Source organism: Argentina silus, assembly GCF_951799395.1.
Source record: "Argentina silus genome assembly, chromosome: 16".
Lineage (NCBI taxonomy): Eukaryota > Metazoa > Chordata > Actinopteri > Argentiniformes > Argentinidae > Argentina > Argentina silus.
Window position 1 is genome coordinate 7,274,381 of NC_139670.1, and position 26,355 is coordinate 7,300,735.

Sequence of the window (26,355 nt, forward strand, 5' to 3'; positions counted from 1 at the left end):
AAAGTGTAGAGCCACCCATGTCAAATGAAGGTCCTCTATTCCATCCCATCAATGATGCCTATAGCCCCCATTATTATGAGGTCGCCCTCGTGTTGCCCTCTCCCATCTAGTGGTACCGTAGTAAAGAGCAAGGTTACACCTCTCTCTCTCTTCTTCCCCTGTTGAAATTACACACAGGAAGTGGCGGGCTTGAGGGGGTCCTATGACCCTGGGGTGGAGAGTTTAATGGCTCTCCGTGTCACTCCAATCTAGCAACCCCACTGCTCAGACTGACCCTTCGCTAACAACCAGACCGCCCAGCGCCACTCAATCAATACTACATGCTCTGATCCTCTCTGCAGGTCAGGGGTGCTCCACTGATTCCAGCTACAGTACTGGAGCAACAGTCATTTTAGTTCCCACGGTAGCTACTGTAGCTAGACCACACAGGCTAGCCTGGAATCTTAAGCTGGTGTCAGTATTTTAGAACTATGTTGAGGTAACAGAGTGTGTTATTAATCCTCAAAGGATCTCTCCTATCTTATTTTTTATGGTGAGTGACAGCTGTATGCATTCACCCAGTTCATTCAAACAGCTTCTTTTAGGGTTTCTTCTGTTGAATATAAAGCCGTGATCGCATTGATTCTGTGGTCCGACTGAAACATTCAAATGACATTTAGAAATTGATCTATTCCGCTGATCACGAGGAGGTGACCTTTTCGCGAGAGCTCTTGCTGAGAGATGATTGGCTTCACAGGACCTCGTCAGAACCTGTCGTCATATAAATAGCCCTCAGTCGGTAGGACTCTGTTAAGCTAATCATGACACCATCTGACCCTGCCTCGCTTGTTGTAAAAATGCTAAACATGACAGTACCACAGGCCTCCCTTACCAACTGTGCCTGTTGGCCATCACACTCGCAGACATAATCATCGCCATTAGCTTCAATTTCCTCTGCACCCGTGTGTCCGGGGAGGACATTAAGCATTGCGTGGGCAGAGTGAGAGAGAGAGGCTGCCCTAGGTATTGTACAACGGAGATTGGCTGGCCCTGGCAGCATTTAGGCATGATGGATGGGGAGAGATGCCCAGTGATTATCTGTAATTATGCACAAGCTGTGTGGCCTGGCCGTCTCGTTTAGGAGGAAGAGGATTGGGGGCGGGGGTGGGTGGGGTGGGTGGGGGGTTAATGTCTCCATCAGAGGCCCCTGGAGCTGGCCAGCAACCACCCTATCACTGTGCCTCAGAGAGCCAGGGATGGTCTACAGATGATGGGCCTATTACATGCAATTAAGCCCTCTAGTCTCAATGTTGTGTCTGGCCGTCTGTTGGGGATATAGGAGCGCCACTGTGTAACGACCTGCCTGCAGCCATCTTGGATGTTTGTGTATTTATACTCCTTGGTCCCTGTTGCCGAAGCAATGAAACTTGGAAATCGTTTTTTTTGATAAATGAACTCGCTGTCCTGCTTTGAGTACACAATGATACCCGATTATTATGCTCACACTCTTTCTCTCCCTCCTCAGGTGCTGTGGCTGCTGAGCTTCGATGATAAGAACACTCTGGCCGACGCTGTGGAGAAGTACTGCATCGGCGTGCCACCCATCCAGTGGCTGGCATGGATACCTCAGCTCCTGACCTGCCTGGTTGGGTCAGAGGGCAAACCCCTGCTCAACCTCATCAGCCAGGTGAGTCTACTTACCGTGCCCAGACTGCCCACCTACGTGGACCCTACCTGCTATGCCCACCCATAGTATGGGCCCACCTGTGCCCACTTGATACCGGGCTGACAAGGAAAGCAGCCCTTAGTCCTGTTCAATGTTTCTTATTTTTAATGCTATGTTATGGAAGAAGGGTCGATCATTTCGAACCTTTTTGTTTTCTTGGTGGATTCCAGTGCAGTCCAGAGCACAGGGTATTTTAGTCTCACGAGTCTCAGTCCCGTGGTAGACGACACCCCGTTCCAAGCACAATGTCTTTTTCCTCTCTCCTCATTACTCCTAAATTGTGTTTATTTCCATCTGTATTTGGCTGTGCATCTGTCCGTGTGTAAGCGTTAGTGTGCATGCCCGTCAGCCTAATCAAGATAGATTAACAGCACTCATGCTGTGTGGCGCCTCTCCAACACTCTCTATTTATCAAATTATCCATTCTGATTTCTCCCCTGCCCTTTTATGGCAATTTATTGGCTTCCCATCTCCAACGAGCCGTTTTTGAATTATTTATGGAAGGAATGATTATAAAGTTCATATCAAATGCGTCTGCATTTGCGGGAACAAGAGCTCATAATTAAACTCAGGACTAATTTGCTTTCCGTTAATGGAGTATTATTTCCATGCAATTTAAAGAGCGTGATCTTCAAAGAGTAGTCAGCTACGGCAAACACCTTTTATCCCCCCCAGTAGAGCGAGAAATAGAATGAGAGAGAGAGAGAGAGAGAGAGAGACAGGGAGAAAGGGTAAAAAAGAAGAGTTTTAATGGGCCTCATTGAGAGCATACCTCTCTGAGTCCCTCTTCCTCTTGAAGTGTTGCTTTTCGCTCTTTATCATGCAGCCTATTCACTCCTGTCATATACAGCTGGCTTTACCACCGATGGCGGCACCTCCGAATCGCAACATCCCAAAGGTGTTCTATTGGATTCAGATCCGGTGACAGGGAAGGCCACTGAAGAACACTGAACTCATTGTCATGTTCATGAAACCAGTTTGAGACGACTTTTGCTTTGTGACATGGTGCGTTATCATGCTGGAAGTAGCCATTAGAAGAATTGTGGCCATGAAAGGGATGCACATAGTCAGCAACAATACTCGTTAGTATCGGCTGTGGCATTCAAGCGATGATGGATTGGTATTAATGGGCCCAAAGTGTGCCAAGAAAATATTCCCCACACCATTACATCACCTCCACCATGAGAAGGTGTACAGGTGTTCCTAACAAAATGTTTGGTGAGTGTGTGTATATATACCACCCATATGCATGGATATGCATATATTTAGCAACATCTTTGGATCTGTCAGTAGTAGTAGTAGTTGTAGTTTTCAACACACATCAAGTGGAGCCATGCTAGTAGGGATCAAGGGTAGTCAACCCCACGACCAAAGGCTTGATGGAACATGGCGGCTGGTTAGAAACTGAAACGAGACATCAAGGGGACTTCTGTGAATGACCGTTGGGATTTGGGGCACATGGGAGACTTGTTTTTGGTCTCCCTCTTCACCCTATGATGATTGAAGGGTAAAAGGTTGACTCTTTCTTTTAGTAAGGGAGAAAAAGCACCTTTTAATGGATGGTAGCCTTTATCTCTGGTGTTGCTGAATTATTTAGTGTTTCTCTGCACGGCGGGATGTTTTAAAAACGGACGGTTAAATATTAATGAAGGTGACCGCCAAGGGGCACTGGAGAGATGAATCAGAACTTAACAGATAATCTAGCACTCCTCCTCCTCCACTCTCTCTCTCTCACTGCCTCCAAAATATGACATCCCTCGTCTCCCATTAGAGCTACTGATCTCCTCCTCCTCCTCTTTCATCTTTAATGCTGTGTTTAACTGCCACTTAGCGCTGCGTCCTCCCGTCCTAAAGCGCAGAGAGCTTGCACCCTCCATACTGTTAACGCCGGCCTCAGGCCGGGCCTGAGGTGTCTCTTTACATCCTAAAGGCTTCTCCTCACGCTCCTATCAGCAGGCTAGGGGGATCTGGTGTCTCTCTAATGGCAGCCGGGGCGTCTCCCGTACGAGACCTGAGAGGTGCTGTGGTTTGGTCTCTCCACCAACCGCCTGGGTCGTTAAGGCCTCTGCTGTGTGCACACCTCAACCCCATGTATCAGTGTCTAGTTTAGTTTATCTCCTATAGATTTAGATTTTGCTCCTTTAGATCTCTCTCTCTCGGTCTCTCTCTCTGTCTCTCTCTCTGTCTCTCTCTCGGTCTCGCATACATTCTATCTATGCTGTGTCCCTGGGGGCTGGTGTCACGTTGTCATGTTTTATAATGAATTGTGATGACGTCCTCAGAAGTTGAGATATTTGTGGAGAGCGTCTGGTTACCATGTAGGACTATGGTATAATGTGATGCTTGACATTGCGCCTTTGTTTAGCTGACCTTGCGAGACACATCGGTGATGAGAGACATGCTGATGAACGCCTCGCTCTCCTTTTGCGTGACAGGGCTCACTCTGCGAAACTGTTTTGTTTGGACATCGACATCGTCTTCCTCTCTTAGGGAAGATTGATGGATGAGCTGAGTTCTCAGCATGCGTCAGTGATTACACTGTGAAACTTTGGGCATCATCCTCTTCCTTTGTAATGGAAGTTTTCAGCGCCCCATATAGAAGTTTCCCTTAAGGCACTGATCTAGGATCATCTTACCCTAGCCCTACCTTATCCAAGCCACTCCAAATCCTAACCATAACCATTATGATGGAACACACATACCTGACCCTCAGGTCAGTATCTAGGGGCAACCTCCTCAATGTCTCCTGAATCCTGTAATTCTACCACGGATCTGTTTAAACCCCTCCTCCTGGGTTTCAGTTTCAAACACCCTCTTTCATTACAAGAGAGGTCTCAGACACATCAGCGTTTTGGTATTCTCCTGCACATTCCTCTGTGTGCTCCTTAGGGGGGAGGGCCCTTTGAAATGTAATCTGTGACCCTCTTTTATCTGTTAGGTGGGACGAGTGTACCCCCAGGCTGTATACTTCCCCATCCGTACTCTCTACCTGACGCTCAAGATCGAGCAGAGAGAGCGTTACAAGAGTGGTAAGTCTGGCTATACGCTGCTTTTTCAACCATGGTTTGAACATTTTAAAGGGCATGTTTTGTTCCCTTTTAAAAAAAAAAAAAAATTTAAGTTTCGAAAGTGAAGGGTATGTTTAAGTGCTGTACTGCAGTTGTTGGTCTGTTATGTATTCACCGTGCCTCTACATGTACTCTACAAGAACTGTCTAGCTGTCCGTTTGATAACCTACTCATTAGAAAGAGAAAGGCGAAGCTGTAGGACTTTGTCTTTTGAAGCTCTAAAGCACTGTTTAGAACTCATGAATGTCCCCCTTTTGGATCCCCTTTTTGTCTCCCCTTTCTAACCACCACCCACCCCACACACAAACTCTTTCTCTCCTCTTTCTAACCCCTTCCCCACTCCTTTCTCTCCTTTCTTCTTCCTCTCCCCTCTCTTTACCATCTTGCCCTCCCTCCTTCTCTTCTCTCCTCTCCTGTCCTCCCCCTCCTCTCCCTCCAGACTCTGGCCAGCAGCAGCCCAGCTCCGTGGGGGCCCAGACCCACTCAGCCTCTGACCCAGGTCCCATCAGAGCCACGGCCCCTATGTGGCGATGCAGCAGGATCATGCACATGCAGAGAGAGCTGCACCCCACCCTGCTGTCCTCACTGGAGGGCATCGTCGACCAGATGGTCTGGTTCAGAGAGAACTGGCATGAGGAGGTGAGTGGGTGGTGGGGGACTTACCCTGGCACCCTGTGGCACAAACACAGCTGGTATGTCTGAAGAGTTACCAGGGGTGTGTGAATCTCTGTCTAGGCTCTCTTGTGTTCCTGACATGAAAAAAAAAAAGATGAGGTTTTTTACAATGCAACCCATAGGGTAGGGGGTTTGAGACTTTGAATTGATCTGCTTAAGATATATATATATTTTTTTTTACTAAATACTCTCTCAAACACTCTCTCAATATCGCACTTGCACACGTCCTCCAGAACCACTCACAAAGCAAGGGGAATCTCTCCATAGCCATTTAAGTCTAGATGTCGACTGAGAGAGCTGACATGACGCAGGCTTCCAAATCGAACCTGGCGGTGCTGCAAGTGTTTTAGCTGTGCTCTGGAGCGGCTGTGCACTGAGGCTAGTCAGGGGCTAGCACGGGGGAGACTGGTGATGGATGGGTGCAGTGAGTGTGTTGGACTGGGCGATGGGGAGAAGGTGTGTGTGTGTGTGTGTGTCGGGTGGGGGGCTCTCAGAAGCAGCTGCGGTCTTAGTGCTCCGTTCCACTGGGCAGACAGGGATAGAGGCACACAGTTCCCAGTTCTCCCCCCCACCACCCACTGTGGGAACAAGCTCACCTGGCTGCACCTGATGGGCTGAGTCAGTGGGTCTGGGCGTGGGGGGGGGGAGAGGGGAGTGGGGCGGGGGATTTAGGGGTGTAGGGTGTCCCATGGTCCCATCACCTCAAGCTCCAGAATACCTCTAAGGTTGTTCACAGCAGCATAAAGACACTGTTTGAGGCCTGAGGAGGCCATACACTGTGCCATTATGCCATGGCATCCACACTGACCCCAGTCTCTCCTGGAGGAGAGCAGTCAGCCATGGCTGCATCAGGAAACACATCCCGTTGAGGAACAAACAGGTTCATGTCGAGTGACTCACTACCACCGTAGAACTTTGACGTAGAACTTCAACGTAGAACAAACACAACTTGCGTTTATTTTCGAAGGTACACCATAGTGGTCACTTTAGCTTGTTGAGTGTCACGATTAACAGTGTGCTTCCTTCCTTCCTTCCCTTCCTTCCTTCCTTTCCTCCCTCTCTCCTCAGGTCCTGAGGCAGCTCCAGCAAGGTCTGGCGAAGTGCTACTCGGTGGCGTTCGAGAAGAGCGGCGCTGTGTCGGACGCCAAGATCACGCCGCACACGCTCAACTTTGTCAAGAAGCTGGTGAGCACGTTCGGCGTCGGGCTAGAAAACGTCTCCAACGTGTCCACCATGTTCTCCAGCGCTGCATCGGAGTCCCTCGCCAGGCGCGCCCAGGCCACCGCCCAGGACCCTGTCTTCCAGAAGATGAAGGGACAGTTCACTACAGGTTGGTGCTCCTCTGTACAGATATTGTAGTATCAATCTGTCAAGTATTGCAATATTGAGCCACACCCTATGTATCGTGATAACATAATATTGTGAGATCTCATCCAATTCCCAGCCCTAGCCAGTAAAATGACACTCATACATCTGCATAGGGAGTGTAGTGGTTTAGATCAGAGCGGACATGGAGTTTAGACACGCACGCACGCACACACACACCCCTGTTGAGAATGTGTATGTATACACTGGGCTGTTTTTCAGCAGGCAGAACAGTGGTGTACCGGAACGTAATTGGGGTTCTGAACCAGATGATTTCATTTAATGGACAAGGGAGGGCTTGCGTGTGTGTGTGTGTGTGTGTGTGTGTGTGTGTGTACTCGCTAGGGTGGTGTTGACTGACTACACAGGAATTACACAGCTCTGCTAATCCAAGCCAGTCTCCCTCCAGGCATGTTTGGCGGCCATTTCAGAAATATGACATTGGGGGCAGAGCACAGTTGCTCCTAAATGATTTGGACCTGAGATACATGTGCTTTGATGGAGCGGTTTGAGCAACTGTTGACTGTTGTGGCTGTGATGTCTGGAAACGTTACTGTTGGGAGTTGGAGCCCAACAAACTGCTCTCACAACATGACACAGGGATACTTGCAATTTAAGATAATCATAAAATTATGTGTTTATTTCTTTTGTGGATATTGTGCATGTTAGTCAGTGGACCATGAGTCTGGTCTGAGTAATCATATTGCATATGAACCTGACAGGTGCAGTTCAGGACCTCTTGGAGACATAAAAAAAAAAACATTCTTCTTTTTTGGAAGCATATGTTTTCCTACGTTACATAACCCAGTTTAACCACAGTTCACTGACCCCCCCCCCCTGGTTTAAACTAGGAATGTCTGCTCCAGCTCACAGTAACCAAACAAACTCTCTCTCCTTTGGCTCCTCTCACACCCTGTTTGACTGAGTACACACACACACACACACACACACACACACACACCTCTCTCTGCTCTGTCCATTCCTCCTCTGTGTTCTCGTCAAATGGTCTTGAGAGTGGCCAGTAGAGCTAATGTGTTTGGCCCATTGGCAGAGTGGGAAGAATGACAGAGAGAGAGAAAGGGGGAAAGTGGAAGGAATATAGGGAAAGAGTGTGAGGGGAAACTGGAGAATGAAAGGAAAAGATGGATTAAGACCAAAAAGTATTTAAGGTGCACAAGAACCAGAGTGAGAATGAGATGTAGAGAGAGGGTGGTAGTGAGCGTGTGCGTGTGCGTGTGTGTGTCTGTGCGTGTGTGTGTCTGTGCGTGTGTGTGTCTGTGCGTGTGTGAATGAGAGAGAGAGTGTGGCATTCATGAATCCGACCAGATGTTTGGGTGCCAGCTGTGTTGGCTCGCCCAGGCGTCACCGGAGCTCCAACTCACAGGGTGCCTGGCGACCGTTGCTCCCCAGCTGTGCCCACGGCAACGGGGAGCTGGGAGGGAAACCATGCGATCCTCCGGAGCGTAACAAACACGGTTTCCAGCGCTGCCGAGCAGCCAATCTCGTGGCTCCCTCGCCTTCGCCGGGTTTGTGGGCCGGAAAATATGGGTTTATGTGTGCACACATAACATTTGGCAGGAGGGAGGCATTCAAATCCAATTACTGCAAATGCTATTTGCATGAGTTATTGTTTTAGGAATGGATCTGCTCCAGGGCTGTTTGTCCGAACCCTGCGAAACATATTTGACGTACCTTTTCTAGCATGTTTCTTTCCACAGAAAGAGCTCACCTGTCTTTCAACAATTGTATTAGCTACGTGTCTTATGGAAGTTAAATGGGTACATTAATTGACTTGGCTCATATTGAAATCGACATAAGATTATTGAACATTAAGTTTGAAGTTGTGTATGAAATCACAAGCGGAAACTTTGTCAGTTTTTTTTATTTGGCTGATCTGGCCTGGGTTGCCACCCTGATGCTTCCTCTGAATAGTCTGAATACCTCTACTGAACTGCGTTAACTCAGTGACTCTGGTGTTGATACAGTTCTATAATCACCTCACAGTCTGCAGCGTTCTACACTGACTCCTGCTGTCATGTGATTGGCTCAGAGGTCCAGCCACCCTGCCAGTGCCCATCCAGCCATTCCGGAGCTGGATGTGAACTCACCGGAGACTCCTTCCCCCCTGCAGAGAGGAAGCAGAGGAGGGGGGTATTTATAGAGACGGACCACCTCCACTACCTGGCCATGATTAGGTGCAGAGAGCCGCAGGTCTCCCAGTGTTCCTGTTCACAGCTCAGGGAGCAACAGGGCTGTTTTTAACAGCTCAGGAACCCAACTCCCTCATGAGCTGACAGGTCCCGGGTCAGCCAAGGGCTCCAAAATAGCCTCCTCGATCCTGGCTCTCACTGACTACATCCTGTATTATCCTCCGCTTCATCTCTCCTTGCTTCTCCTCCCCACGCTTCCTGTGCGCTGCAGAATGGCCAACCAGCAGGCTGGTGAAAGGCCGTTTACACTCAACTTATATCAGAGAAAGATTACATTTTTCTGTATGTGAAATCATCCTCCCCACAAAAACTAAAAATTACACCGGAACTGTATGTCACACCTCGGTCAGTGAATTAAATCACTGTGTGCTTAGAATTTACTGTACTGTGCGTTAAACTTTCTCCATTTTGAAGCCTGTAGATTCTCTAATAAACTGTAGGAGCGTATGATTGTTAATGAGAGGAGTGGCTGTGCCTGGTTCAGTCATCTGACCCCTGTCGACTGGACCGGGCTCCGGGGGGGGGGGACCAGCGGCCGTGATGCTGATGGTCTAATTGGCCATAATGGGATTGTCAAGCAGAACGTTGGCCTGCTGGAGCACAATTACAGCGCTGTGGTCTTTATGGTTATGCTTTATAGTTGATGTGTTCATGCCATATGGTGTCATTTTGGTCATTACTACTGTACGCCGTCAGTGTTTTTGATCAATAGCATATTGTATCTGATCAATAACAAATGATCTTTCCTGGTAGGAGAGAGGGTGTGGTATATTTGTAGGACACAGAACTGATTTATTCTTTCTATTTGTAGGTTATATACTGTAGCCTATTTTATGTCACTGAGACGTTGGCTGTTCCACCAGACTTTTTCAATTTTACCTCATCCCCCTCTGCAAGGAAATAGTAGGCAGACAGTCTGGCAAGGGTCCCACAAAAGAACATTGGCTTTTTTAAAGGCTTATTTCAAGTGTTAGGGCTTACTAGGGGAGGGAGGAGGGGCGAGGGGGGGGGGGGTGAAATGGCAAGGCCTTTCTCTGATACTGTTTCATGGTTTCATTACAACAACACAACAGCTTTATGGAAATGCTGCTGGATCCTGCCTGTGTGATAGAGATGTCCTGGGGGCATCCTGCTCAGATGGGAACCTGGCTCTCTTTCTCCTCACGCCCTTGTTATACCTCCTCCAAGTATATTTCACAATGTCAGTTGTGACTTGAATTTTGAATTTAATCCCCATTCTCCCCCTCTTTGCGCTCTGATTTTTATCAGTAGTCTAACTCCACGGGGAGCTCAGTGTAAAGTGCAGCACTTTAGACGGTATGGAGGCACACAGTTTATTTCTGCTTCTGACTAATTGGTTATTTTCCACCCAAGCTTCATTTTATATTGGTCGTGGGTGATTCACTAACGCTGCTAGTACCACCAAAGACACATTTCCATTTCAACCTAAAAGACAATAAAGCTTTTGACAATAAAGCTGTCTCTCTGCTCCCCAGACTTTGACTTCAGTGTGCCTGGCTCCATGAAGCTGCATAACCTCATCTCCAAACTGAAGAAGTGGATTAAGATCCTCGAGGCCAAGACCAAACAGCTGCCCAAGTTCTTCCTGATCGAGGAGAAGTGTCGCTTCCTCAGCAACTTCTCAGCCCAGACCGCCGAGGTGGAGATCCCTGGGGAGTTCCTCATGCCCAAGCCCACGCACTACTACATCAAGATCGCCAGGTACTGAGCACACACACACACACACAGGCTCTCGCACACACATGCCAGCACACACATGCCAACACGCACACACACACACACACAAACAAACAGGCTCTCTCACACTCATGCACACACACGCCAGCACATACACACAATCCCCTTAGCCTCACATCTGTGTCTGTGTGTGTGTGTGTCTGTGTGTGTGTGTGTCTGTGTGTGTGTGTGTCTGTGTGTGTGTGTCTGTGTGTGTGTGTGTGTTTCCCCCCCCCAGGTTCATGCCCAGAGTGGAGATCGTTCAGAAGCACAACACTGCGGCGCGACGCCTCTACATCCGCGGCCACAATGGGAAAATCTACCCCTACCTGGTGATGAACGACGCGTGTCTGACCGAGTCCCGGCGGGAGGAGAGGGTCCTGCAGCTGCTCCGCCTGCTTAACCCCTGTCTGGAGAAGAGGAAGGAGACCACCAAGAGACACCTCTTTTTCACTGGTACTGAAGGGCAGACTGGGCTGTCTCTCTCGCTGTCCCTCTCTCTCCCTCTCTCTCTCTCTCGTGCCGTCTGTCTCTCGCTGTCTCTCTCTCTCTCTCTCTGTCTGTTTGTCTTGCTGTCTATCTAGCCATCTCTCACTGTCTGTCTCTCTCTCTCTCCTTCTCGGTCTCATATTCCCAAGATATCCTCAGCTTGTACAGTATCTGGTCCTCTCAACCCATGTTTGTCAGGAGAGTCTAGGGTTCTCCGTCCTAGCTCAGACTGCCTAAACAGCTTTCTCAAGGGCATGTCAAAACTGTCTGATAGGAAAGTTGATATTTCAGTTCAGATTTTTACATGTGCTTCATGTACTGTTTTCATAGAAAATGGGGCAAAGGAAAGAGAAATTAAATTGAGGTGAAATGATGTGTCGACTGAGTGAAATAAGATGCACGCTTATACCCAGGGGAGGCTGGGAATGAGATGGAAGCTAAATTGTTTTTCCAAGATGGACTTTCCAAGATGGGATCGACCTGCAGGACCCTTCCTCAATCCCAACCTTCTCTATTAGGGGGAACATTGAAAATGGACCTTAGATCAGTGTCAAAGAGCAACTTTGTTCCACTCCTAAATACCTATCCTCTGATTGTGGCCTGGTATCCATGGAGACCAGAGGGTAGGGTCAAAGTGTTGCGGAGGGAGAATTGGCCCTAATAACACTAGGCACTCAGAATGATTGGTCCCTAGTGACTCTCGCTCTCTCCCCCCTCCCTCCCTCCCTCCCCCCTCCCTCCCTCCCTCCCTCTACTTTCATATACAGTTTCCTTTTTCTTCCTCCCCCACACAGATGTTTGCCCACTCTCGCTTTCATCACTTGATTAGTTTGTTTAAGAGTAAATATGGACAGGGAATTTCTCTGCTCCCTTATAACACATTTCTTCTAAATTAAATGGCTGTGTTCAGTTGGTAGTTTATGGCAGTGTAGAGTAAATGTTTAGATTGCTTTGATTGGCCGTCCCATATGCCAGGTTTGTTCTCTTTGAACCAGCTCGGTGTCACATGGCTCACCCCTCATCTCTCCAGACCTATTGCACAACCTTTAGTGTTAATTATAGGGTAACTGTTTACAGTGAATTGATGCCTTGGCCTATTTGTGCTTGAGTGTATATACACAGACCTTTATGACCATGTTGTCAGATTGAGGTGGTTTACTCTGTTCCCCCCTCCCTCCCTCCCTCCCTCCCTCCCTCCAGTGCCTCGGGTGGTGGCAGTGTCCCCTCAGATGCGTCTGGTGGAGGACAACCCGTCGTCTCTGTCCCTGGTAGAGATCTACAAGCAGCGCTGTGCCAAGAAGGGCATCGAGCACGACAACCCCATCTCTCGTTACTACGACCGCCTGGCCACCGTGCAGGCCCGCGGGACCCAGGCCAGCCACCAGGTACTGGGACTGACACACACACACACACACACACCACAGTTCTGCCAGCTTTACTATATCATATTAGCCAGATCAAAATCTATTATCCAAGGGAGACCCAGGAGGATGTGATTAATTTCAATGAGGCATCCTGGTTTATTAGGTTGTGGAGGAAATTGTACCAGTGCAGCTTGCTGTTGCTATATTATGGCCTTACAAGCCCTCATCTGAAGTCAGGTCTTGGGCCTTGGTTTCCAAAGCAGAGGCTAACCTGAGGACTCACTGGGTCCGAACATACAGGGATGGTTTTCCAGACACAGATTAAGCCTAGTCCTAGACTACTTTCAACAGGGATTTTCCATTCAAAGTTATTTTTAGTCTAGGACTAGGCTTAATCAAGGTCCAGGAAACCCAGTCGACAAAGTCGAACCCACCTCTAATCCTTCCCCTCTGTCTCTCCCAGGTTCTGAGGGACATTCTCAAGGAGGTCCAGGGGAACATGGTTCCCCGCAGCATGCTGAAGGAGTGGGCCTTACACACCTTCCCCAACGCCACCGACTACTGGACCTTCAGGAAGATGTTCACCATCCAGCTGGCGCTCATCGGCCTGGCCGAGTTCATGCTGCACCTCAACCGCCTCAACCCCGAGATGCTGCAGATCGCACAGGTAGGGGAGACACACACACACACACACACACACACACACACAAACACAAACTTAAACCCGAGACACACACACAAAGGGGGTGGGTGACCTTGCATATGACCGTATTGAACACCATTCTACGACGGTGTGATAAGTGATCCTGTGTCGGGGGACACCTGTGGCATCGGAAGTGGTCTGTCAAAGACTGAAGGGATCTGTGTCTAGGAGGCAAACTCAATATTGAGATAGTCCAAGATGCATTAAGAGATCAGCACCCTCCAAATTCAATATTGAGAGAGTCCCAGATGCATTAAGAGATCAGCACTCCTCCCTCCAAACAGAGCAGTGTGCATTACCTTACTCCCCTGTGACATCAATACATCACTGTCAGTCAGCCAGCCTTCTGTCAATGAGAGGGCTGTTTTGACAGTCAGTCATAGTCAGTGTCTGAGCAGAACAGGTATCAAAGACGATTCAATTTAAAGAGCCCGGCTGTCTCACAGTGGGCCGGTGGCGGGGGCTTTTCGGGGGGCGGAGACAGTGTTCCAAAAGTAATTATTAAAGATGATTGTGTCAGACTGCCGCCCCGCCTCTCTGATCCTAATCTGGCTTTGCTGACAGGCGTTCCAGCGGGCAGCTAAGCGGACGCATTAAGCCCCTTCTCTGCCTGTTCCACTCGGCGGATCCCATTAGACACAGGCGGATTACAACACACACACACACACACACACACACACACACACACACACAAACACACAGCAAGGACAGGACATCACAAACATAACATAACAACGCAACGCCCAACCCTGCCCCAGTACACGCCCAAATATTTAAACCCTAGATTTTTTGTCTACTTCCTGAAAGTCTATATTTTTATGCAGATCGAATTGTTGCTGTTTCCCTTTTGACTCATTGATAGTTTGGCCACTACGTTGGATAGTCAATCCATCTGTCCACATTATCAGATGATCAAACACCCATTCTCTCTCCTCCTCTGTTCTCAGTTTAATACGAGGGATTACGCCCGTATCCCTTATTTTCACCCAGAGTACATGACTCCAGTTGCACCTGACTACACTGGACAAGATACTCACTCAATTGACACAGCCCCAAGATGGGGGGGTGTCGACTCTTCTCCAAAATGGAGTGCGCCTTATCCCACAGAGCCCTTGTTTAGCATTCAGGGCACTCCCTCAGTACAGTGAGTGTCTAGGCTTATCTGAGAGTCCCGGGGTAGGAGCCTCTAACCCCTGCCTGCTCAAGGCCATCATTGTGAGACTGGAGGAAAAAAAAAAAAAAAACCGGAAATTCATATGAAATGCATTGCTATAAAGCTGTCAGAGCTATTCACCTTTTCATACGAGCAGCTTATCTCCTGCCAATGGCCCCCTCTCACGCTGGCACTCTTACACAGAAACGCAGGCTTAAAAATGAGGCTCAGCTGTATATACTTAACTCACCAGGGACAGGGGGGAGGGAGGGGAGGATTATAGATGTGCTTGTGGTGATAGTTTGACGTTTTACAGTGCTGCTGCCACAGATCAATAAAAAGAGACATTTTGGTTGTTAAGGTTTTTGTTTTTACCTTGGCTGCCTGGAAAGCAGCTGTCCCCTTGCGTGGCTTGGGTGGGTGTTCTGTAGAGAATAATTCCTAGGATATTTATAGATCGCTCGTGTTAGTGATCAGAGACGGTTGGATCCTGTGATGATATTGTACTCACACAGGAAAAACACAAACACAACCACACACACACACTCTTTGTGTTACTGTCAGTGATTATACATGGTTGGATCCCAACCCTAACATTCTCTCCTCCTTCAGGACACGGGCAAGCTCAACGTGTCATACTTCCGCTTTGACATCAACGACGCCACGGGCGACCTGGACGCCAACCGGCCCGTTCCCTTCCGCCTGACGCCCAACATCTCAGAGTTCCTGACCACCATCGGCGTCTCGGGACCTCTCACCGCCTCCATGATTGCCGTGGCCCGTTGCTTTGCTCAGCCCAACTTCAAGGTAGGTCAACCGGAGGGTCATACTGGGCAGTGTGGTGCACTGTGAAAGGGACATGTGCTGTGTTTTTCCAGTGGGTGCGTGTATGTGCGCGTGCGCGTGCCCACATTCAAAATATTGCCCAAGTTTCACTTTGCACTCTGTTTATGCCCAAACCTCACCCCTAATGATGGGTGTTGGGCTGGGATGGTGTTAAACTTTTCAAGTGTTAACTCAGTGGGAAGCTTGTTGAGGCATAGCAAAAACAAAAAACAACACAATCAGCCTTACAGCTTGTGGGAGGCTTGTATATCTAAAGCTGTCCCATAATGATAGGCCTGCACCTTCTATCTATAACGCTCCCCTGTAGTTTGGGCCAGAGAGGAGGGGCTGCTTTAGGAGGTGGGGAAGCTGGGCTGTCGAGAGCTTAGATAAACAAGTAGAGAACAGTCGCTGCAGTCGGGTCAAACCCATCTCCCAGAGGCTTATTGTGGCGGATAGAGCTGACACGCACTGGGAAAAAGGACGGTGTGTTCCATGTCAATACACACACACACACACACACACACACACACACTGTGGGCAAGGCTAGAGGACAGAGTGTACTCTGGTGGGTAGTGAGGGTTCGTGATGTGGTCCCTCTATGGTTAAGATGATTTTTTCAGTCTTCAACCACCATGATTAGCTAACAATATGGAGTAGTTTGGTTATGTCACCATTTCCTCAATTTCTCAGGACCCTCCCTAAGTTGGCGTTAGTTTGGTTTCTTATCCCATGTTCTCTTAAACATTGAAATATGCACCTTGATTAACCTGATGCACCTGATCAACCCCTCCCAGGTCAAAGGTCAGTTGAATTGCGTCCTCTCCTGACTACTCTCCCTTCTCTGCCACCTATAGGTTGACGGCATCCTGAAAGCGGTCCTTCGTGACGAGATCATCGCCTGGCACAAGAAGACTCAGGAGGACACCTCCATGCCCCTGTCCCCCGCGGGCCAACCAGAGAACATGGACTCTCAGCAGCTGGTCTCGTTGGTCCAGAAAGCCGTCACGGCCATCATGACCCGCCTCCACAACCTGGCACAGTTCGAGGGAGGGGAGAGCAAGGTCAACACCTTGGTGGCAGCAGCCAACAGCCTGGACAACCTCTGTCGCATGGACCCTGCCTGGCACCCCTGGCTCTGAGAGGAGGAGGAGGAGGAGGAAGAGGAAACTACTAGAGGACAACTGGAGAGGAGATGGGCATGGAGGATGGACTTGTTGTCGGATGAAGAGAGGAAGAAAGATATGAGAGAGATGAGTTGTTAATGGTGATGGAGGATAAAAAGGAAGGAGGGAGGATGGGTTTTATGATTGTACTTTACAAGGTATTGTCAGACAGGGGGTTGTAAATGTAAGCTGTATTCGATAACACCCCCCAATGGAGTATTAACAATTATGTTGCCATTGACAGCGGAGGTGAGGTGGCGGTCATTTATAAACTGGAATTGAGGAAAATACTGCTTTGTTTACTTTACCCTTCTGTCACTGGTGGTCAGTTGTTTATTTTTTGAGGAGGGCATCCTTCCTTAAAGGGACACTTCATCCATGTTTAACATCACATTAATTATCTCCAGCACCATACCATTGTCTCATAATTAATGTGATGATAAAAATGGGTGTCCCTTTAATAACCACTGTTAATGATGTGGTGATTTGACATTTCTCCATTTCGGCCACGGTCTGATAAAGCTCTTAGTCTCATGTGATCTCTGCCCCCGACCCAACTACTGTTTGTGCTCAGAAGAGGCTCCTGGGAAGGCATTGCCAGGACATTAACCTGGCTGCCAGTCTGATTTTGCCCAAGCCAGCTTGTCTTGCCGTCTGGCCAAACATGACAAGGAAGCGGTATGGTGGTGTTGGATGCTGAACAGTCTGGTACACAGGCTATCAGGGAACTCTTAGAAATGGAGAAAGGCACTCGAACCAAACTTGGTTACTCACACACTTACTTGGCTATTCTGTTCTGCCTCTTTCTGTGCTGTATATAGTATCTCACCGCTCCATGAAAAGGGAACAGTTGAGAGGGTATTGAAGAAAATCCAGTTTGTTTTTTAATACTTATTTTGTGCAGAGGTCTTATCTATTTTCTCCTGCTCAAGTTGATGATTATGGAGTTCCTACTGTAACAGTGTGTTCTGGATGTTGAGGTTGATTTTCAATGAATCAATAACACAATGTGAAAATAAGTGTTTATCCTCCTGTGTTTTGTATTATTATAATTATTTAAAAACAAAATTGTGTAGGTCCTTTTTTATATTCCTAAAGAATGTGGAAATATGATACTCGTGTGAATAATTGATTATACTGTATCATTCCTTTTCACTGCCTGTAGTGTACTGCTTGTGATGTCTGAGCAAAAGCCATTTTTACTTTAAGGTTGTCAATTGCAAATGGCAACGGTCTAAATAAGGATTGTTGTGTTAGACTTCTCCCTTTAGCCTAACTGTCTGACACCCAGGCGTTCAGGTTCCTGATGGTTGTGACTGACACTGTATCTCTTAAACAGTATCTACAGTATGTAGCCGGCTCCCTGACCTGTTTTTGTATGTATTTCCCTCTGTTTTGTAAAGGTACAGTGCTTTTTGCCAACGGGAAGGATTGTTACCTCTGCATTGTAAATATGCATTTTGTTTTAATAAAATGCTCTTTTTTAAAATTGTTAGCGTTGTCTGGACTTGTTTTTGTCTCGTAATTCATTTTCATGGTGAAACGGAATGGGGTTGGTCTGAATTGCATATCCAGTCATTACAGTCATTATATATTTCATAACAATACCCAGAAATGTGACAACACACACATCATCCTCGACCCACATACGGCTCCGTTGTGCTGCTAAATAAGAAAGAAATGGAAAATATTAGATTTAGTCTGCTGTTTCCAGTGAGTTGTGTTGGCTAAAGGATATTTGAAGACAGAATAACCTTGAGGCTGTATCCTCCATATCCACCCCCCCCTCTCTCTGCCATGGAAGCCCAGGGGAAGAGCAGCCAGGTCAGGTCAGACTGCCTCCCCTCCTCTGGTGACTGATTAATCCATGTCAGTATCTCTCAGTGTGGCCAACATCCATTGAGTTACACACATTGTCGGTTGGCCTTCCACACCCATAACCTCCGGCTGCATCACTGTTGGCCTGCCTTCATCTCTCTCTCTCTCTCTCTCACACACAATTGTCTCGGTCTCTCTCTTTTTCTCATGCACACTATTCTCTCTCTTTCTCTATCTCCCACGCATCCTATTGTGTCTCTCTCTCTCTCACACACACTATTGTGTCTCTCTCTCTCACACACACACTATTGTCTCTCTATCTCTATCTCTCTTTCTCTCTCTCTCCTTCTCTACCGACCTGGTTTTGCACAGCTCACTGTCCCTCTGTATCATGTAAGCCTGGGTACCTGACTGGTTCTGCATTGAGCAATGCAACTTTGCCTTGCCAAACTGTTTGGCAAGACAACCACAAGTTGGCTTAAGCAGGAACAGACTGGCATCCAGGCTGCCCCATCACCTGGGACCTAACCTCGTTGAGAAAAAAAAAAAGTTTGGAAAGCCTGGTGAAATCCTTTGCAGAAAGTAGCTACCCAGGGGTGGAAACGCCTAGCCACACATCAATGGAATGTAACATCCAATGAACTTGGGCACATTCTCCCATCGCTCTGTCCAGGTTCAAACCAAGCCAGATCAGCTTATCTTAAATTCTCCAGACCTCCGAAGGAAACTTGAGGACAATGCCATTTAGAGGTATGGCTACTACTAGTTGGGGCCTAACCAGAAAACCTTCAAAAATTTGTGGTAAAAATAATCAACAGTACTGTACGCCAAGTAAACAGTAATACAGTATATCTTCATAAGGTTTTAATGAAACACTAAATACACATCTAGGACACCTATTGTACCAGTGGAGGCAGAAAACACAGGACAGGCTCATTGATTCCATTCCTCATTCCATTCCATGCACTACAATGAGCCTGTCCTCCGATTTCAACCTTCCCTGTATTGTACAAAGCCCTTTTGAACAATGGTATTTGAAGTACCCCTTAAAAAAAAGAAAAAAGAAGTGAAGTTCAAAGTTTCTTTCTGTAGTTACAGGCATGTATTTCACACCTCGGGCGCCTATCCACATTTGAGTTTTGTTGAAATGTGAAATCCAGAGATGTGTTGTATCCTGCCTGTTGTGTCCTGGCGCCGGTCCGTCCCCGCGTCTGTTGATGTCTAGACTGATATCTGGGAAGAGCAGGTGATTGATGCGGCCCGCTGGGATTGAAGTGTCGAGGCCAGATCGGCTCTGGCAAGGACTTCATGGACACACTCAGCCCAACGGATTCTGGCAGGGAAAATGATGAAATTCCCACCTACAATGATCTCATATGTCTGGCAATGAAGGGACTCGAGGAGGAAAGGGGGAAAAAGTGATGGCATTGTTAACTTGCTTGATAGAGCATATCATTCGCTAGACCTATAACGTGACATGTCAACATTTATGAGTATAGCGCAGTTTCGGACGAGCATCGCCATTCATAGTTGATTCACATCAAGAGAATGAATGGTTTTGTGGCTATATCTTTCTGTGCTCAGTAGGCTGTATTGTTGATCAGACAGATGATCTGGAGACGTCATGCCAGAGCACAGCTGTGTAAAGATGCTGCAGGGTTACTGTACCTGTAGTGTCAATATTGCACTACTCTACCCTACAGTATTCCTATAACTGTACATACTGTATCCTCACTTGTACACACTGCTCTTACTACATACCACTGCTCTTCTGTACATATCTGTCTATACTGTTCATAATCTGTCTATACTGTTCATAATGCACATATCCTTATATTTTTCTTTTAATACTACTGTTAATACACTGCACATATCTGTACATACTGTACATACCTGTTTATACTGTTCATACAGCATTCCATATTTATTCTGCTATTTACTCTAATGTTACTATTAATACATATATACTGCTTATACTGCATTGCCTATACAGCTCATATGCTGCTTACACTGTTCATACTGCATTCTATTTATTCTGCTTATAATGCTACTGCTAATTCATATACTGCTTACACTGCACTACTTATACTATACTGCACTACTATACTGCTCATATACTGAAGTACCTGTATATACTGTTCACATTGCACTTTTCTGCTTTTTTGCACTTCTGGTTAGACGCTAACTGCATTTCGTTGTCTCTGTACTTGTACTCTGCACAATGACAATAAAGTTGAATTGAATGGAATGGAATGGAATCGATATGTCTGTGGAGAAGGAGAATAGCATCATCCTAATCCGCTTGGTCTCCACAGCAATACATCTCTTAGGATCACGATGTCTTCTCTCACACAGGAAGCTTATGATGTGTCAGATCCGTGCTTCTGCCGACAGATCTTTTATTTACATATAAACACACAACATTAATCCTAATTGATATAAAGATTATACGATCAACGTCATCATTCAGTGTCTACATCATTCACAGATTTGTTTCTACTCAGTGAAGAAGAACCATTAAGCTAGCTAATGGATTTCATTTACATTTTCCTTTGGCTGTTTTGAATTCCACCAGGCAAAAAACAACACATTGTTATTGTAACCGAGGAGGATAAATCAAAAATGTATTTCACAGATCTGGGTCAACGGTAACAATTCTAAATGTCTATTTCCTCAACTCCCGGGTTGTGCCCACCTAATAATCACATCAAGTGCATGCATTGAAATGCTAATCTACTTATTTCATTCAGTAATTTGTTGGGGAGCTTACAGTATGCGTGTGTTAGTGTTTCAGTTTCCTATTCCTTCTTCAAGTACCTACTTCTGTATGCCATTGTTGAGGCTTAGTGAAATTACATGACCATGGTTGGTGACATTTTGTTTTTTTATTTACAGAACTGGTACTGTATTCGAAGGCAGAAATGTGTTTGCTGTGTACTGTACATCATTAGAGCTACACACTTACCTGGATCATGACCACCGTTTTGTAACAAGGGACATCTTCCCCCATTAGGCTCTCCTATCAAGGGCAAATTCTTTCTTAACAACATTTCCAGACAGAGGGAAGCCTGTGACAGTGTACTCTACAGGACTGAAGCAGCTCCAGTGTTCGTTTGCAGCCATCATGGCTTTGTCCTCAGCGCTGGCTCCGAACAGCCCCCATCCTGAACCAATTAATGATTCTCCTCCAAGGATGTCCTGATCCTCTGGCAGGCGCGGCAGAGAGCTCCTCAGCCTGTTTGACAGCCCTCCTCCTCCTCCTCCTCACTCCACCCCCTCCCCCCTCCACCCTTCCCTCCATCCTCCACTCTCGTCTCACTCGCTCTCCGACCGCGTGATTTAATTTGTTTGGTAATATCAGGATTGGCATGTTCAGCCCAGCTTCACTCCAAAGTGAAATTGGACAAGGGCATTGGAGCCTCACCATGTAAAACTGTCTCACCTTGGCAGCTGCTTGACTGGGCAGAGGATTGCTGTGGAGAGGAGGGGAGAGGAGAGGAGAGAGGAGCACCTGAAAGGAAGTCAGACACCAATTCACTGCCTTTACACAGGGGAGCGTTCTGTCAGGACTCGTCGTATGAAGACGGAGAAACGGTAAAATGTGGGCAGAGCTCCAGGTGTTCTGTATCATTCTGTCTCCCTTTGAATTTAACTTTGGTCCTAATCCAATCTGTCCATTCAACACCTGTTCCTGTCGCTGGGTCCAGTCATCTCAAGACTTGTCATGGCTTGTCACACTTATTTTGGTAATTTATGCTAATCCAACCCATATTTCCATATCCAAATTCTTCATCATACATAATGTAGTTGTGACTATGGCTTTGTGTTCTTATGTGATATTCCATTATTATTATTATTATTACAACCTTCTGTGTAATAGCAACGTGCCATGGAGGCCAGATACACAAGTGCTCTCTACTTGTTCTCAGATGAATGTCTTCTGACAGCAGATAGTTCAAAAGCAGCAGAACACCACACATAGAAACAGAGAACAGAGACCTGAGCATGTACATGCCAGGTGTGTGTCAATTCAATAGCCAAAGAGAGGGGAAGCCAACCAGTGAACCGTATCCAGACCCGACATCTGAAAATACTGAACAATCACATCCTTTCCTCCTTTTCCAAAAGTTGAGAAGCTCTTAGACTTGGAAATGCTGAGACAGCAACAAGAGACGCTAATCAACTTAGTTTGCCCTGAACTTTCCCAGACAAGTGGACATCAATTGTCTTGATGTCATTCTGTCAAGGCCTCTGTCTGTCCTCATAAGTCACGCTGGCTTGATTGACTGACAGTGATGCATTCCATGTGAAGCGAGAATGTGTGTTTAGCTGACTCCACTGTTTCAATACATAGGTTCAGGAATGAGGAATTAAAGGTAATGAAATCAAGTAGTGGAACATTCTTCAATGTCTCATGCAATTACTCATGTAAAAGATAAGACATTACAGTATCTCTATTTGAGGAATATCATCATATAGTGAGCATTCTGCCGTTGCATTCCTGATCAACTTTAAAGGTAAATGATTGGTCAACACACTATAGGGTTTGGTGAAAACGAAATGATCTTATGACAAATAAAAACGCATAACACAACCCATCAGGCATCAGACAGACAGACAGACAGACAGACAGACAGGCAGGCAGACAGAGAGACAGGCAGACAGACAGACAGACAGGCAGACAGAGAGACAGAGAGATAGGGAGATAGGGAGACAGGGAGGGACACACACACACACACACACACACACACACACACACACACACACACTCTCCCTACTCTTCTTCACACTGGTACTCAGGAGCAAAGACACAGGCAGACAGAAAGACAGGCATACAGACAGACAGGGAGGCTAGGAGGGAGGAAGACAGGAGGGAGAAAGGAGAGAAGATCTCAGGCCAGACTCATTTCCACCTCCATTGGAGGGAGACCGCCTATTTAGCTTGTGTGAGAGGCCAGACCTCAGGGACGATAACAGATCACAGCCCATCAGGCGAAGGAGCTCAGATCAAACTGATCACCAACGAGGGAGGAGGGAGGAGGGAGGAGGGAGGTTTGAGACATAATTGGCATCTCATGATCGCACTGCTTCCATTTCCATATAATTAGCAAAGTCTGCATGTATTTCTCCACTACTTTTCTAACTTATTATGAATCCCTCTCAAAATACCCACCCTGTAGTATTCATTTCCATGATGTTCTATATGTTGAAATCACATTTGTGTCTTTGGAACAATTTTGAATGTTTGAATTTTGAATTTGTATGTAAATATACCGTACCTTTCCAAATTGAGTGGCTCAGAAGGAAACAGTTCTTCGTATCAATGGCGTGCACCATTTGTCCTTAGGGCCTGCGATGCATATCAAACATGGTGGCAGTATCATCTGTATCTCAAATGTAGGTGTTAAGCTCTATTGGCTTTGAAAGCATTACTATGGATTTTCTCTCTGCTATCCCCGTATCGTTCTGTTATGAATTGGTCTGCTGTAATGTGATGTAATCAATGCAATCAATGATTTTTCACTCATCAAGCACCAGGCATTCTCTTAGTACCACATTACAGCAAACTCTCATTTCAATCTGTCCCATTCAGAAGTAATGGTTTCTCTCTCCAGTTTCCAGTTTAGTGAGACAAAAAGCTGGGTTCAAATGTACCCTCTTTCCCCCACCTCAGCCACCTCAGGATGCAGTAGTGAGGGATCCTCATTTAAGTCACTCATTAGACAAATCCAAATGCAGCTTGACAGCACTCAGAGAGAGAGAGAGAGAGAGAGAGAGAGAGAGAGAGAGAGAGAGAGAGAGAGAGAGAGAGAGAGAGAGAGAGAGAGAGAGAGAGAGAGTTAGGGGGAGAGAGAGCAGAAGAGCAACTGTGAGTTCTATGCACACTTTGGTTATTTCTTTGTTTGATTTCCATAAAATAAGCATTATACTAAATCATAAGAGCTCTTGCTGCTGCCTTCCTATGCATAAACCATTAGACAGCATCTCTAATGTACATAAACTAATGAGCAGAATAGCATTCCCTGCAAGTCTCTGCACGACAGGAAATCAAATAAACTCTGTTTACAAAAATGAGGAACTCTGTAGTCCTTTTCCACACGAGGTGATTGTGTGTTTTACAGCAGCTGCTCTGAGACGGTTACAAAGACATTACATATAGGGTAATGGATTGAGGAATCACCAAGGGAATTTGGTAAACACATAATAAAGAGAACTGAATGTATATCTCAAAATGCATTTTCACAACTTTAGAGGGAGATGTAAATCCTTAGTCTGAGATATATGGAAGTATTCCTTATTGCATAGTATCTGCTTAGGAAATGTTCAGACACAAATCACACTACAAATCACGCTGCATTTTTCTACATTACCATACTGTGCTCTTTATCTGAGATTTGGTGATTGAAAGTCAATTATCATTAATTCAGGTAGAATAGTTCTCGCACAACAATGCAGTGTGTTCCAAAAAAGTTGATAAAACTGAAAGAGGGCTGGAGCTCTTTAGCACTAAACTTATTTTCCTCAGCCCAATATCTTAAACGGAAAATGCATTGCTTTCCCTCCACAGGCTAATGTAATGTCACAACTAATATCATCTCTGCTGATGTGACAGACACAATTTATTTCCTAACACCCTCAGAGGGCGGTTGGCTCGGCACATCGTATCCCACCTCAGTGAAAGCCATCAGCAGGAGATCTGCTTCCAACCAGGGGGCCAACTACCACACAACGCTCAGTGCTGATCTCATTTACCCTGTGGGACACCTCGTCCCTCCCCAGCGCAACACCTACGACTAATGACACCAGACACATCACACTGAGAGACAACGCCACTTTGGTTGAGACCAGATCTTATTCACCTGTTAGAAGTATTAATTCATTCAACACTGTCTAATTTGTTGTTATTATCTATCATCTATCTTCCTATCCATTCAAAGCCGTCTTGATGAAAGACTGAGACTATCACTGGCATCTCTTTTAAGAGGTTAAGGTGTTGGCCAAGTTTTTTTCTCTGGACCCTGCAATACAACGCAATAATTTTGAGGTCAGAGAGGAGTTTAAAGAGAGGATATACTGGGATAGCACAGTAGGAATACATAGGACAGGTGTGAAGCTTCTCATTAGTGCCGACCTACTGTATGGTTCTGACTGCAGACTGTCTCTGCAGAGTGGTGGAGAGGAGCATGATGTAGGGAAGGTAATGACAGAACGTTTCCTCCGTCACCGGCACATGAAAGAGTCACTGTGACAGTAGTAGGACAGGGATGAGCAGGTTTAGGAGGAGAGTGTTGAGAAGGTGCCAACACTAATATGAAAATAACTAATGCCACCACCTAAGCCTCTTTGAATATTGACCTGCAGATGGATGGTTGTTTGCGCAATTCAGATAATAGGGCTGCTTTTAAGGTGATAGACGAAGAGTTGTCATTTTTGTTTGAAAAATGGCATGGTTTTGAAAATGAGTTTGGCTTGGCACTTAGATGCATCAAATTATCAAAAGCAAAGCCACACACACACACACACACACACACACACACACACGTTCCCCGGATGGGCTCTAATTTCACCAGGCAGGTGCTGCAAGTCGGTGACGCCTGGAGACTTATAGCTGGAGAGTGTCCTGTGTGTGTGCGTGCGTGCATGCGTGCGTGCGTGTGTGTGTGTGCGTGTGTGTGTGTGTGCGTGCGTGCGTGTGTGTGTGCACCCGAGTGTCTGTTGAAAGGCACTACATGTTTATTTATTGAAACGTTTATTATGCTGTGCCCTAATAACACTGACATTTATCACTACTCTCTGGAAAAGCTTATTGCCTGCCCATGTGTGAGAATATGCGACAATCACCCTTCACCTTCATACAGTACTGTAGGTTACGCTGTCAGGGCCAAAGGGTTTTGAAAATGGAAAAATACCCATCTTGTGATTTAATTCCTAGACCATAAAACATGCATAGATTACACCCTGTCTCCTGGATACACTCTCTGGGTGAGTGACAATATAAATAACCAAATTATTCATATTCTAAATGCCCTTACTGTATCTTGGTACTGTACCCTCGCCGTAGGAGATCCCCAAACAG

At 46.5% G+C, this 26,355-nt stretch overlaps 1 protein-coding gene across 2 annotated transcripts in view; it reads left to right on the top strand.

The window, feature by feature from the left end:
• trrap (transformation/transcription domain-associated protein) overlaps positions 1–17,955 on the top strand; it is a 64,082-nt gene extending 46,127 nt beyond the window's left edge. For both annotated transcript variants that reach the window (XM_083688074.1, XM_083688075.1), the window contains 10 exons: positions 1,505–1,666; positions 4,644–4,734; positions 5,213–5,412; positions 6,517–6,778; positions 10,520–10,745; positions 10,999–11,216; positions 12,450–12,634; positions 13,077–13,280; positions 15,082–15,276; positions 16,152–17,955. In XM_083688074.1, the coding sequence (XP_083544200.1) occupies positions 1,505–1,666; positions 4,644–4,734; positions 5,213–5,412; positions 6,517–6,778; positions 10,520–10,745; positions 10,999–11,216; positions 12,450–12,634; positions 13,077–13,280; positions 15,082–15,276; positions 16,152–16,436 (2,028 nt within the window). In that variant the 3' untranslated portion in view covers positions 16,437–17,955. The remainder of the gene's footprint in view (positions 1–1,504; positions 1,667–4,643; positions 4,735–5,212; positions 5,413–6,516; positions 6,779–10,519; positions 10,746–10,998; positions 11,217–12,449; positions 12,635–13,076; positions 13,281–15,081; positions 15,277–16,151) is intronic.
• Positions 17,956–26,355: the final 8,400 nt, after the last annotated feature.